General features: G+C 54.3%; 2 protein-coding genes across 3 annotated transcripts; one reads left to right on the top strand and one right to left on the bottom strand.

Annotated features, from left to right (window-relative positions):
* Positions 1-4,147: 4,147 nt before the first annotated feature.
* Positions 4,148-4,836, top strand: CUNH19orf73 (chromosome unknown C19orf73 homolog). The gene is given in 2 exon segments (XM_045890452.2): positions 4,148-4,369; positions 4,371-4,836. Coding segments are annotated over 2 exon segments (432 nt in total). The 3' UTR covers positions 4,581-4,836.
* Positions 4,831-8,736, bottom strand: LIN7B (lin-7 homolog B, crumbs cell polarity complex component). Of its 2 annotated transcripts, XM_045891908.3 has the most exons (6): positions 8,591-8,735; positions 8,074-8,192; positions 7,725-7,796; positions 6,690-6,899; positions 5,285-5,448; positions 4,831-4,940 (listed from the first exon to the last, which is right to left on the bottom strand). In XM_045891908.3, exons 1-6 carry the CDS (start codon positions 8,625-8,627, stop codon positions 4,919-4,921), a joined length of 624 nt encoding a protein of 207 aa, XP_045747864.1. In that variant the 5' UTR covers positions 8,628-8,735; the 3' UTR covers positions 4,831-4,918. The 2 variants fall into 2 exon arrangements, with proteins under 2 accessions (XP_045747864.1, XP_064437316.1); XM_064581246.1 differs by lacking the exon at positions 4,831-4,940 and having other exon boundaries at positions 5,384-5,617; positions 8,591-8,736.
* Between the last annotated feature and the right edge of the window lie 3,844 nt (positions 8,737-12,580).

The raw sequence follows: 12,580 nt of genomic DNA, 5'->3' as shown, positions 1-12,580 counted from the left end.
AACTGGGGTCTTGGACTTCAATGAGAAGAGGAGGGGATGGAGGGCCCTGGAACCTGGGAGTGAAGGCAGCTAGATGCCTACACCCTTGGGTCTTTGCCAGCACTCAGAGGCCAGATTTAAGACAATATTTATAAGGAGAGAGGTCAAGACCAACACGGTATCTAAAATCCAGAACCTACTCGGGAGATGCAACACAGGATGTTTCTGAGAAGCTGCTCTAGAACTTCAAATTCACTGAGAAGGACGTAAAATTTAGCAAGGCTGGGTGTAGGATCTAGAAAGCCACGGCATGAAGACAGTACAGAGTGCAGAAAGGACATGTGTTTCCACAGGTACAGTGCGCTTGGGGTAAAATCTTCACATAGGGCCAAGTAGAGGGGCATATTCTAGAACCTAGGTCTGGAACCTGAACCAGTCAAAAGCAATCCAATAAATGAAAGAGTGGTTTGGGTCACTGAAGAACCCCAAACACAGAGGGGAGCAAGATGATACCTAAGAACATACCTAATGTAACACATGACATACCTAGTCGGGGGACATCTAGAACTCAGAACCTTACCAGGGATGCAGGTGTAACAAAGAATATAGCAGGGATCACACTCTTGGTGTTATCATGTGTCTAGGTGACAGACAGAAGGCAAAAGATAGACACTAGAATTCAGAACATTCCCTGGAGGTGGGGGGGAAACCCTAGAAAGTAGCAAGGAGTTTGCCTGGAACTTAAAAGTGCCTGGGGGAAGATTCAGAAGCATGCTGGGAATTGAGAATTTACTGGCATAAGGACTGAGCTGGCAAAAGAAGGGGGAAGAGATGTTCTGGAAATGAGGACATTTCTAGCTGAAGACTCCAAAAGAGGAGATGAGCCTAGAGCATGCTTAGAATGCTTAAGTGCCAGATGGAGGAGGAAGCCCACAGTCCTCCAGGAGATAAGTTCTAAACGAAGGTCACATTAGGGAAAAGATGGACAGAAAAGGTGGGAATGGATGGGCCTAGAATCTAGTACCTGAAAAAGGAAGATGCACTACATTTCAGTGAGAATCCTGTAGATTTAAGACTGTAGAAGTGGATGGGACCTAAAATAAGAAAGTACATTTTAAAATTGATAGTGCAGGGGCGCCTGGGTGGCTCAGTTGTTAAGCATCTGCCTTCGGCTCAGGTCATGATCCCAGGGTCCTGGGATCGAGCCCCGCATCGAGCCCCGCATCGGGCTCCCTGCTCGGCGGGAGGCCTGCTTCTCCCTCTCCCACTCCCCCTGCTTGTGTTCCCTCTCTTGCTGTGTCTCTCTGTCAAATAAATAAATAAATAAAATCTTTTTAAAAATAAATAAATCGGGGCGCTTGGGTGGCTCAGCTGTTGAGCGTCTGCCTTTGGCTCGGGTCGTGATCCCGGGGTCCTGGGATCGAGCCCCGCATCGGGCTCCCTGCTCAGCGGGGAGCCTGCTTCTTCCTCTCCCACTGCCCCCTGTTTGTGTTCCCTCTCTCACTGTCTCTCTGTCAAATAAATAAATAGAATCTTTAAAATAAATAAATAAATAAATAAATAAATAAAATTGATAGTGCAATTTGGAGAAAGGGTAGAGCACATAATTGGAACACACATATTCTACACAGAATGTAGAATGCCCCTGGGAGGAGAACAGAATCTAGAACAATGCCAAGGATGTGGCTGGAACCTAGAACACACCTAAAATAAAATTTTAGCAGAGAATAAGCAAGTACTGGTTTCTAAAAATTTGGAACATATGTGAGGAGAAGGTGGGATCAGAATTTGGTTTGGGGGCATTATCAAGACATTTGAATTCCCCTGGGGAAATACATGCCTAGATTTTATCATCTAACCTAGAACTGAAAACATTCCGTGGGTGAAAACAGAACAGAGATATTGACTGAGAGCTTTCTAAGATTTAGATTTAGAAAGAATCTAAGAATTATAAAGAATCTAATTTCTAAGATTTAGAAAGAATCTAGAGCATTGCAAGGGCACAGTTTAACTAGAAATATGGAAGATAGTGGATAGGTTCTAGATCATCTAATGAACCTAGGTCACAGAACACATCTAGAGGAAGGGGTCTATGCTTGGCTCATCAGCCTGAGAAGGTGTACTCAGAGGATGGGACATCATGACAGAAACATCATGATGGGGTGCTGGAAACATCTCAAGAACCTGGGTCTCAGGGAATAGAGAAGAGAACCCCCAGGGAGCCCAGTGCCTGAGATGATATGGGGATGAGGCAGGGGTTTGTTAAGGCCACTAGAGATGTCAAGTTGATGGGGGTTGTGAGGCTGGGGGGACCTGGGTCCCTAAGAGTAAGAGCTAACAGGCTAGATACTTGGTGGGGGCCTGGACTCCTGAATAGTTGTGGAGATAAAGGACAGGGGATGGAAGCTTGGAGCCTGAGTCCTTGTTGGGAAGGAGGATTGTGGCAGATGGTTTTGGTGGGCAATACGGAAGCTGGGGTCTGAACTCCTGGGTCCCTGAGGGGATGCAGGACCAGAGACAAAGCATCTAGGCCTCCAAGGGGGAAGGTGGGCAGAAGCCAGAGATTTGCTTTAAGAACTGCATTCCAAGTCCCTGAAAGAGAGAGAGTCATGGTGCCTGAATCCCTAAGCAGGCAGTGCTGGGGTGTCAGGAGGCTGGGTCTATTTGCCTGAGGGGCACAGGGGCTGTTGAGCTGGGTCTCTAAAGGGGGCAAGAGCTGGGAAACTGGATTCCCAGGTCCTGAGCGAGTGGGGGCTACCAGCTGGGGCCTTCAGACAGGCGGGGTGAGCACCGACAGGGCTTCCAGAGCCAGGTGGGAGCTAGATCCCTGGATGCCAAGGTCCCTAAGGTGGACCAGGCAGGAACATTCAGAAGCCCTGACTCCTCAAGAAACAGCTGATGTCCCAGAAACCTGGGGTACTGAGGACGAGACGAGAGGCTCACCAGAGGAACCCTGAGGCCCAGGCGCCCGGGGTGCAGAGGGCCCCGGGTATCTCCGGGTCAAAGGCGCGGCGGGGGGTATTCCCCGAACCGCAGGCGCCCCCTCCCCGGCGGCAGCAGCAGCAGGAGGTGGGGGAGGTGAGGCTGCCGAGTGCGCTGACCATGGACAGCTCCAGAGCGGGCCTGTGTCCAGGGCGGCTGCCGAGCGGGCCTGGACCGAGGGAGGAGGCTGGCTGTTCAAGCTGGAGATGGGCAGACCGGGTGCACGAATAGGGGACGATGCACACCCGACGGGGGGCAGCTGGCCCTAGCTGGGGGTCTGACACAGCCACGGCAGGTGTCTGGAGCTGCCGGGAATGGGCCGAGGAGGAGGATGTAGGTCCAGAGGGGGCTGCCGGAGCTGAACTGGGAAATCCAGGCTCCTGGGCCCTGGACGAGGCGCAAGGCGGCAGTACGCCTGGGATTCTAGGGTTCGGTTGGGGACTCTGAGAGCCGGGAGGGGCACGCCTGAGTCTCTGTGGTTGGGCTGTGAAATCTGGGCTCCGGAGCCCCCGGGGATAAAGAAGGGAGTCCAGGATCTCGGGAAGGCGAGGGAGGCGCGGCGAGGGGTCCCCGGGGTGGGCGCTGCCAAGCGGGCTGGGCCGGGCTCTTACCTACCTGGTCCGCGGCGGCTGCGGGCGGAGCTGGGCTGCAGGAGGGACGTGGGGTGGGGTGGGGGGACCGGGCGGGGCCCCTGGCGGCGGCCGGGGCCCGAGTCTGTGGCTCCGGAGCCCTGTCTCCGCCGCTCGCGCGGGCTCCGCGTCTCTGGCTCCGGCTTGGGCGCTGGGGACCCCCCCTCCCCCTCACGGTCTAACAGCCCTCTACCCCCTAAAATAGCCCCCTGCCCCTATCACCGTTCAGCCTCCCCCCCGCGAGGCCGCAGCCGCCAGATCCAGGGGTGCCCACCAGCGCCCCCCAAATCCCACCTCCCCCCCAAAAAAATTCCTCCTCCCTCCCCCCCCCCCACAGCTCCCGTGCGGTCGTGGCCCCTTTAACAGGAGACTGACAGACGGCTCTGAATGGCCAATGGGAGGCGTCGTCGGCGCCGGCCGGTGGCTAAACCCCGCCTCCGCACGGACTGGGAGGGGTCGCGCGGGCGGAGAGCGGAAGGCGGGGCTCGAAGAGCGCCGGCCAATAAGCGCGCGGCGTGCGGCGGCTGGGGCGGGAGGCGGAGCCCGGCAGGGGGATGATGTCACCTGGAGCTAGTGGCGCGCGGCGTGGAATGCGAGTTGCGACCCCGGATCCCGGAGGTGGCGCGCGCCGGCCCTGGCGCCGCACGGGACGCGAGGGCTGGACCGGCGGTGAGGTGGGAGTAAAGGTTGGATTTTAAGGCGGGGGCGGCTCCCGGAGACACGCGCTCAGGTTGGAGGGTGGGGTGAATGCCGGGTCGGCGAGTGCACCTTGTTCTGCACCCCCTGCGCCCACCTCGGGAACTGCACGCGGCACCCCCACCTCCCACGCTGATGATAGTACGGCCCGCAGGGCTCCCCTGGCGAACGAAGCTTGTGGTTCGCTCCACCCCGCCCACACAGAGGCCGCCCACCGGCTCTGCAGCTTCTCAGGACTCCTCTGTCAGATCAACTACAGAAGGGGCTTGGCCTTCGCCCTCGGTCTGTCTTTAAGGGCAGGGGGCGTTGTCTTCGGTTATGACCCCGCACTCGGACCCAGACAGGGCCCCAGCCTCCGCCTTGGACTTAGGCCTAGGAAGCCGGCCAGCCTCCGCCTTCAGACCTTGGGGGAAAGTCTCCACCTCTGCTCTCAGACTCCGAAAAGGGTTTCTTCCGGACCTGCTCTAGACTTCAGCTTCTCTCCCTCCCCCACATCCCAAGACACTCTAACCCCAGGATGCAGGACAGACACACAGACACTCAGTGAGGGTCAAAGATCTTTAAATAAGGAGCCGGTGACAATAAATACTGTACAGGGGAGGGGGCGGGGTGAGGGTCCAGATACTGTAGTTTCAGCCTCGAGACTCCAAGGACCTGCAAAGAGGGTGAAGAGATGGGAGCCAAGCTCAGGGGAGGGGACCTGGGGAGGCTTGGGAGAGAACCAGGACTGGGGTTCCAGAGCCAAAGGCCCAGGGAAGCAGACTGAGGGATTCCAGAGAGTAGGCTGCAGATCTTGGGGTGACAGTGAGCTGGGAGTCCCCAAAGGATGTAGCCAGAACGGCTTGTGAGAGCCTGGGTCGGGGTCAAGGGTCAGAACCCCAGGGAGAGGAGCCAGGGCTGGGGGTAGCCAGGAAGGTCCCAGAAATCACTGGCCTGGTTTGGGACTCGGGATAAAGGAGGCAACGGAGGCCCCGGGGGTGTGGTGGCAAAGGGCTCACGAGTAGCTCTGATGCTGCTGGCGCCGGCGGGCAGAGCGCATCTTCTCGAAGCGGGCCTCCATCTCCTCCAGCACACGAGGTGTGTAACGCACCACCAGCTTCACCGAGCCCTGGGCTGCCTTCAGCAGCTCCACTGCCTTCTCGTGCTGCTCACCCTCAACGCTCTGCAGGGCAGTGCACAGACACCTGCGCCTGGGGCCTACCACCCACACCCAGCCCCACCCGTGGAAATGGGACCTACTGGTGGTGGGCCTGGTACCAACCTGAGATGTCAAGGCCTCGAGTCTTCAGGGAAGAGTCATTAATTCTTGGCTCAGGGTCCTCCCTCAAAAACTTCCAAGGTTTTCATGTCAGGGACAAGCCCTATCTGCCCTCGCTCACTAGGCTAGACCTCCAGGTCCATCTTTATCCCCTCTGTCCCCGAAGCCTGCTAATCTCCAGCTCCCTCCCTCTTTTTTTTTTTTTTTTAAAGATTTTATTTATTTATTCATGAGAGACAGAGAGAGAGAGAGAGAGGCAGAGGGAGAAGCAGGCTCCCAAGGAGCAGGGAGCCCGATGCGGGACTCGATCCCAGGACCCTGGGATCATGACCTGAGCCGAAGGCAGGCGCTTAACCATCTGAGCCACCCAGGCGCCCTGACTCCCTCCTTTTTGTCCCCACCACCCTGGTCCCAGCTCAGGCCTCCTCCTCTCCCCAGTGGACTTTCACCTAGCCTCCTCCCTAGAATTTTTGGCCTCCAGTCTCTACCTTCAGTCCATCCCCTGTAAAGTCCCAAAGGGATCTTTCTACACCTCCAAGCTGAGCCTATCCATCTCCTCTTCTCAGCCTTCCCATGGCTCCCCAGAACCCTTTAGACAAAGTCCCAGCTTCTCAGGCTGGTACTCAGGCCCTGTGTAGCCGGCCCCCACTACTGATCCAGCTGTGCTGCCATCTATTTCTAACCACAGTGATTTTAAGTAACTATGTGCTTCAGTCCTCCACTAGACCTAAGCCCTTTCTGTTCAGCTCAGAGGAGTATAGAGTCACAGCCCCTACCTACAACACCCTTAGCTGCTAATAGTCTTCTCTACTTTATTTGCCTGGAGAACTCCTCCTCGTCCTTCAAAACCCAACTCAAATGTTCCTTTCTCTGCAAAAACTTCCCTCATCTACACCACAGACCATATTCGGGCTCTCGCGGTGCTTTGTGCTTCCTCATTATTATCTCCCCAGATTAGGACTATTCCAGTCACTCTCCCTCACCAAGAAGGGAGTCCTTGAGTATAGGAGCTGAGGCAAACTTCTCTCAGGGTCTGTAGCAGTGCCCAGCACGCAGTACTCTATCGTTGCTTGTTGAATGAATGTCAAAAGCAGGGACTGTGCTACCTTGAACAGACTGTGAGCCCAGCCTCAGTCCCCACTCACCACACCATTCACTGAGAGCAGCTGGTCCCCACGCTTGAGGCCTCCATGGCGGTCAGCCACACCTCCAGGGATGACACGGGAGATGTAGATGGGGGAGTTCTGCTCCTTGCCCCCCATGATGTTGAAGCCCAGGCCCTCATCTGTCTTGGGCAGCTCCACTACCCTGGGATGTGCGTGGCCCTCACTGGCTGTGAAGGCAGCCACTGTGGCCTGGGAGAGAGAAAGCACTGGGAGATGAGGGCCGCTCCATGGTGGGCAGGCAGATGAGCGGGGAGGATCTGGGCCAGGGAGAGCAATTTGGGCCAGATCACTTTCCCCGCGCAGGGGACACCTGCCACAGTTCAGCACAAGCTTGCATTGTAATGAGTCTCTCTTAATTCACTCTGGATGCTTCAGACATGTCAAAGGGAATGTCTCCACCTGGTGTGAGTGTGTCTTAAATAGTCAACACTTGCCAATCTCGATTTTTAATAGAGAAAAACAAGGCCTGGAAGGAGCTGAGAGCCTCCAGGAAGCAGCAAGAAACAGCATACAACTATAGTTTAATAAGATTTCAGTGTTTCATGCTATTTCATTGTATAGGTGTTAAAAGGTTTCTTCTTCTTCTTCTTTTTTTTTTTTTAAAGATTTTATTTATTTATTTGAGAGAGAGCACATGAGAGGGGGGAGAGTCAGAGGGAGAAGCAGACTCTCCGCTGAGCAGGGAGCCCGATGCGGAACGTGATCCTGGGACTCCAGGATCATGACCTGAGCCGAAGGTAGTTGCCTAATGGACTGAGCCACCCAGGCGCCCCAAAAGGTATCTTCTTGTCAGGTATGCGGCACTAGTTCACATTTGAAGTTGCTAAAGATGCCATTATATGACATTCAAGTACAACTTATGAGATTATAATACCAGTAAATAATAGTAACGCTAGTACATAGATTTGGCAAAAATCATGAAGGAAGAAACAGGCATGACTGACTTTAGGAAGTTACTAAGCTAGACCAGGCAGTTCAGTGGATACCATGAGTGATGGCATGGGGGGTACCTACCTTGGCTGTGGCGTGGGCCCGGATCTCAGCACTGCCCGTGATGTCCAGCGTGTCATAGAGCTGCTCATACACCTGGGGAAGACAACGGCAGCATCAGGGGACCACCAGCCAGCCCCTCCTCCCTTCAACTCCCGAGTCCAGCCCGCAGACCCTCCCACCCAAGGATCGGCCCCGCCCCCAGCAGCCCGGAGCCCGAGGAAACTACAATTCCCGAAGAACCCCGCAGCTGAAGCGCGGGCACCCCCAAGCGGGCCGCCCCCGGCGCTGCTGGGAGGCGTAGTCCCTGGGCTCTGGGCGACGACCAAGACGGCGGCCGCCCGCTTGTGCCCCGGCGCCGCGCTGCTCTCACCTCCCGGATGGCAGAGCAGAAGCGGCTCTGCAGGACTCGCTGGAGGGCCTGCAGCTTCTGCGGGGGCAGCTCCCCGCTGCGCTGGAGCCGCTCGAGGAGCTCCACCGCCCGGGACACGTCTGCGGGGCGGGGGCGGGGCGCAGAGACAGAGTCAGAGACGCAGAGAAGCACGGAGAGATGCGGCAGAAACCGAGTAAGGGCGAGCGCTGACAGATCCCGGGAAAGACAGCCGAGTCCCCGTCGGACACCCGCAGAGTCGCCGGGGACAAGGGGACTGCGACCAGCCAGGCGCCCTGCGCCCCAGGACCCCATGCGCACACAGGAAGGGCTGTGCTGTGGGCGCCCCTCCTGGGCCCGCTAAGCCCACGGACCTTCCCAAACGCACAAACCGCGGCGCCCCGCCCACCCCCCGCTCGATATGCCCGCCCACCCGCTGGGGGCCTGGCCGGGGAGGGACGGGGACCGAGGTCCCGGACGCGGGCCGCGGCCGGTGGGCAGGGCCCCCTGGCGCGCTTACCCCGCTCCAGCCCCAGCGGCTCCACCAGCGCAGCCATGTCTGCGCCGCCGCGGCGAGCTGCCCGCCCGCCCGGTCTCCGGCGAGGAAGGCGGGGCTGCGCGAGGCCACGCCCCGGGCGGCGGGCGCCCCCAGCGGGGGCGCGGCTCGACTTGTGCTCCGCTCCCGGCGCCGTGGCCGCGCCACCTGCTGCCACGCCTGTCTGGCTGCCCAGCCCACAGTCGCCAACTGTCTGTCCCGTTTGGGACCCCTCCTCTTGCAGCTTGTTTGCACCTCCTTCCGTTTCACTGCCCTGCCCGCCACATCTGTCTCTCCCCTTTCTCTTTTTTCCACGTTCATTGAACAAACGTTATGTTAAACATCTGGACACGATGGTGAGCAGGGCAAACAAGCCCACTGCTCGCAAGGAACTTAGTCTATGGGAGAGGGGAGGTAAACAACCAACTATGGCTGTGATAAATTGGGAGTGAGGAGGTGGTGTTCCAGGAGGGCCACTGAGATAGTCCTTGGAGGGAAGGTCATCAGGAGGTGGGGCATGAATCATTTTCCAGGAGGAAAGAGCCCACAAAGTAAAAACTAGAGTGGTTCATGATGGTGAGAAGGTAGGCAGGATACAGGTTATGCACGGCCTTGTGTGTTGGCATACACATGACGACTTTGGACTTCGTGGTAACTCCTAAGAGTAAAATGTGATATTCACATGTGTATTTTAAGATCCGTGTAGCTACGATGTGGGGACTGGATTGGATGGCAGCAACAGCGGAAGCCGGGGGACCAGCGAGAAGGTTCTCCCAGCAATACTGTGATGGCTTGGACACGGATAGGAGACAGGAAGGACAGGTGGACAGATTTGGAAATGTCTGGACCTGTCTTGGTGGTTAGCTGTGTTCATTAGCTGGGGGCAAGATAATACACAACGAAGAGGACCTAGGACTGAGTCCCTGAAACTCCTAACATTTCAAAGGTAGGAAGAAGACAAAGAATGGCAGGAAAGTAGGAGGAAAACCAGGTGGGAGGAAAGGTTAAGAGAGTGCTTTTAAAAAAAGAAGTGGGCAGTGGTATCAGATACACTCTAGAGAGGCCAAAGAAATACAGGAAACGTTGACAAGACTGTGGAGAAGTCTGACTGCTGCCCACCAGCACCATTAGCTGGATAGGGGAATGGAATCCTGAAAAGGACTTTAGCCAAGTGAGAGGACTAGAGCAGGTATGTCTATCCCTCTCCTTCATAGTATTTTTCTCTCATTTTAACAACAGTTGACAGTGAAAACAAAATCAAGTAACACAGGAGGGCTAATACTGAAAAGCACCAACCCCTGTCCTAACTCTCCCCGCTGCAAGAGGCAACAATTTAAAGATACTTTGCTTGTGTATCTAAGTAATCTGTTACTTCTCAATTTATCAATTTTAGACGTTAGTAATATATTACATATTGATTTTCTGCTCTTACAACCTTTCCGCTCTCTTCCCATGGTAGTTTTATGGTACCAGTTCCTAGGGCAATCAATAAAGTGCTCATATTATGTCTAAGTACTGACTGTTTACTAGAGAGCCCAGGCAGTGTTCTGTGATTACATTGCCTTTCCTGAACAGCTTTTTTTCTGCGACTTCAATCTGCTTTTCTTCCACATTCTCCATTTTTCAAACTTTCCATCATAACATATTTTACTGAATCTTTTCTAGCCAGGTTTACTGAGAAATAATTGACAAGCATCACTGTAGAAGTTAGGGTGCTTACAGCACGATGGTTTTATTTGTGTACATTGTGAAATGATAAATGCCATCAGTTCAGCGACTGAAGCTTTTTTATTGTGAAACTCCTTAGAAATTTGAGTCCTCTGACTCCAGTGTGGACTAAGTGCTCTCTAGAAACTGCCATCTGGGATTTTCCCCTGCTGCTCTGAACTGGATCCTGTTTCCTCTCCTTTAACTCCCTGTTGACTTCCTTAAAAGATGGTGAGGTTTCTCTTACTTTCAAGAAAGTTTGTCTTTTTCCCCACCCCAGCACTTTTTTTTTTTTTTTAAGATTTTATTTATTTGACAGAGAGAGATACTGTGAGAGAGGGAACACAAGCAGGGGGAGTGGGAGAGGGAGAAGCAGGCTTCCCGCGGAGCAGGGAGCCCAATGCGGGGCTCAATCCCATGCGGGGCTCAATCCGAGGACCCTGGGATCATGACGTGAGCGCTTAACGACTGAGCTACCCAGGCACCGCCCCCCACCCCAGCACTTCTAATGTGTTGTAACAGGAACATTTCGGGTTATGTTGTATCTGATTAACTGCAGAATGCACCTACATTCTTTTTCTTTCTTTTTTTAAAGATTTTATTTATTTATTTGACAGAGAGAGAGATAGCGAGAGCAGGAACACAAGCAGGGGGAGTGGGAGAGGGAGAAGCAGACTCCCTGCCGAGCAGGGAGCCCGATGCGGGGCTCGATCCCAGGACTCTGGGATCATGATCTGAGCCTAAGGCAGACGCTTAACGACTGAGCCACCCAGGCGCACTGCACCTACATTCTTAATTTGTTACTGTTTTCAGTTCTGAAGTTTCCGTTTGATTTTTTTCTTTTAAAGATGACAGATCTCTACTAAAGCTCTCCATCCTTTCCTTGTTTCCTAGTTATTTCACTGATAACTCCCAACATCAGAATGCCTGGGTCTCTTGGCTACTTTTCCCTTGGTTTTCAGCAACTCAAGTCTTCTTTCTAGAATGCCTCATGATTTTTTAGTAAATGCTGAGCATTGTGTACTAAGAATCACAGAGGCTCTGAATTCGATCTTCCCCCAAAGGGCTAAGTCCTCTCCCGGCAGAGAGATCACCTTATAAATCCTGACAGGTCCTTTTGAGGTTTCCTCATGCTTGGTTTGTTTCACTTGTGGCCTTACTCCAATATGGTGGAGCTCTGGAGATCTCCAGCATGGCCATTGCAAGGCTGTGGCCGCCTTTGCTCAGCTCGGTAGCCTCCAGCTACAGCTTTCGGATGAGCCCTTGGGCGGGGCTGGGGGGGGCAGGTGTCTTGCACCCACAGCAAGTGGTTCCGCGGCTTGCAAATGCCTTGAGGGAAGATTGAGGCCAGATCTGGGGGCTCAGTGCCCCACCTGGAAATTTGGCCCTCCAGTCCAAGCTATGCAGTCCAACCTGTGTGAACTCAGCCCAGTGGACTGCCGCTGAGTCTACTTCCCCCACACTAAACTGGCAAATGCCCTCGAGGAAAAAGGGCGGGTAAATATGAAGTTCACCTGCGTGCTTTCCTTTTCTTCGGCATCAGACACCCTCGAGCCAAGCTCCCCAATGCCTTCCGCAAGCTGCTTTTGCAGGTTTTGTCCAGGCTTTATGTAACGGGCCTGTGCTCACAGCCAATTCCAGAAGTCCAGGTGCACTATCTGGGATCTCTATGAGAATATACTAATTAGAGGCATTGAGTTCTCTTTTATTCCCTAAATTCTTCCTTCCAGGACCAGTTTTTCCATTTAGCTTCTGGTCTCTTGCTGCAGGATCTTCTCCATTGCCGGCCATTTTTGCATGTTTATGTAGACCGAGGTAGTTAAAAAGCATAATCCTTGTGCCAGGTTTAGCGGACAGGCTGCCTGTGGGTTATCAGGCCAAGTTTACCTTTAGACTGAGAAACTTTTCAGACACAAAAATAGGTCCTGTATTTGTCTGGGCAGAAGATGCCCGGCTCATAGGCATCCCGAGGGCTCAAACAGAGGGCAGCTGTTCTGGGCAGAGATTCCGGAGTCCGCTATGCTTGCACTTGCAGCTGTGGTCTCGAGCCCCTCTGGGGTTCTGCAAGGCTCACTGGCTTCCTTCTCAAGCGGTCACCAGATTGCAGTGTCCTCACCACCACCTTAGTAATCTTCTGTCCACAAATAGCTGGAATCTCAACTGCTGATGGAACCTCTCCTGGGTTTCTTGTTAATCCTCCACTGTCATTGGCAGGCATGAGGTGAAAATACTCATGGTGAACTCGCGATCACCAACCGCAGGCCCTTT

Source organism: Mirounga angustirostris, unplaced genomic scaffold (genome assembly GCF_029215605.1).
Source record: "Mirounga angustirostris isolate CCGP_5_RB_7025 unplaced genomic scaffold, mMirAng1.0.hap1 SCAF_16, whole genome shotgun sequence".
In the NCBI taxonomy this organism is placed as follows: domain Eukaryota; kingdom Metazoa; phylum Chordata; class Mammalia; order Carnivora; family Phocidae; genus Mirounga; species Mirounga angustirostris.
Note: the sequence above shows the minus strand (reverse complement) of the source record. Positions and strands in the feature narration are given on the sequence as shown.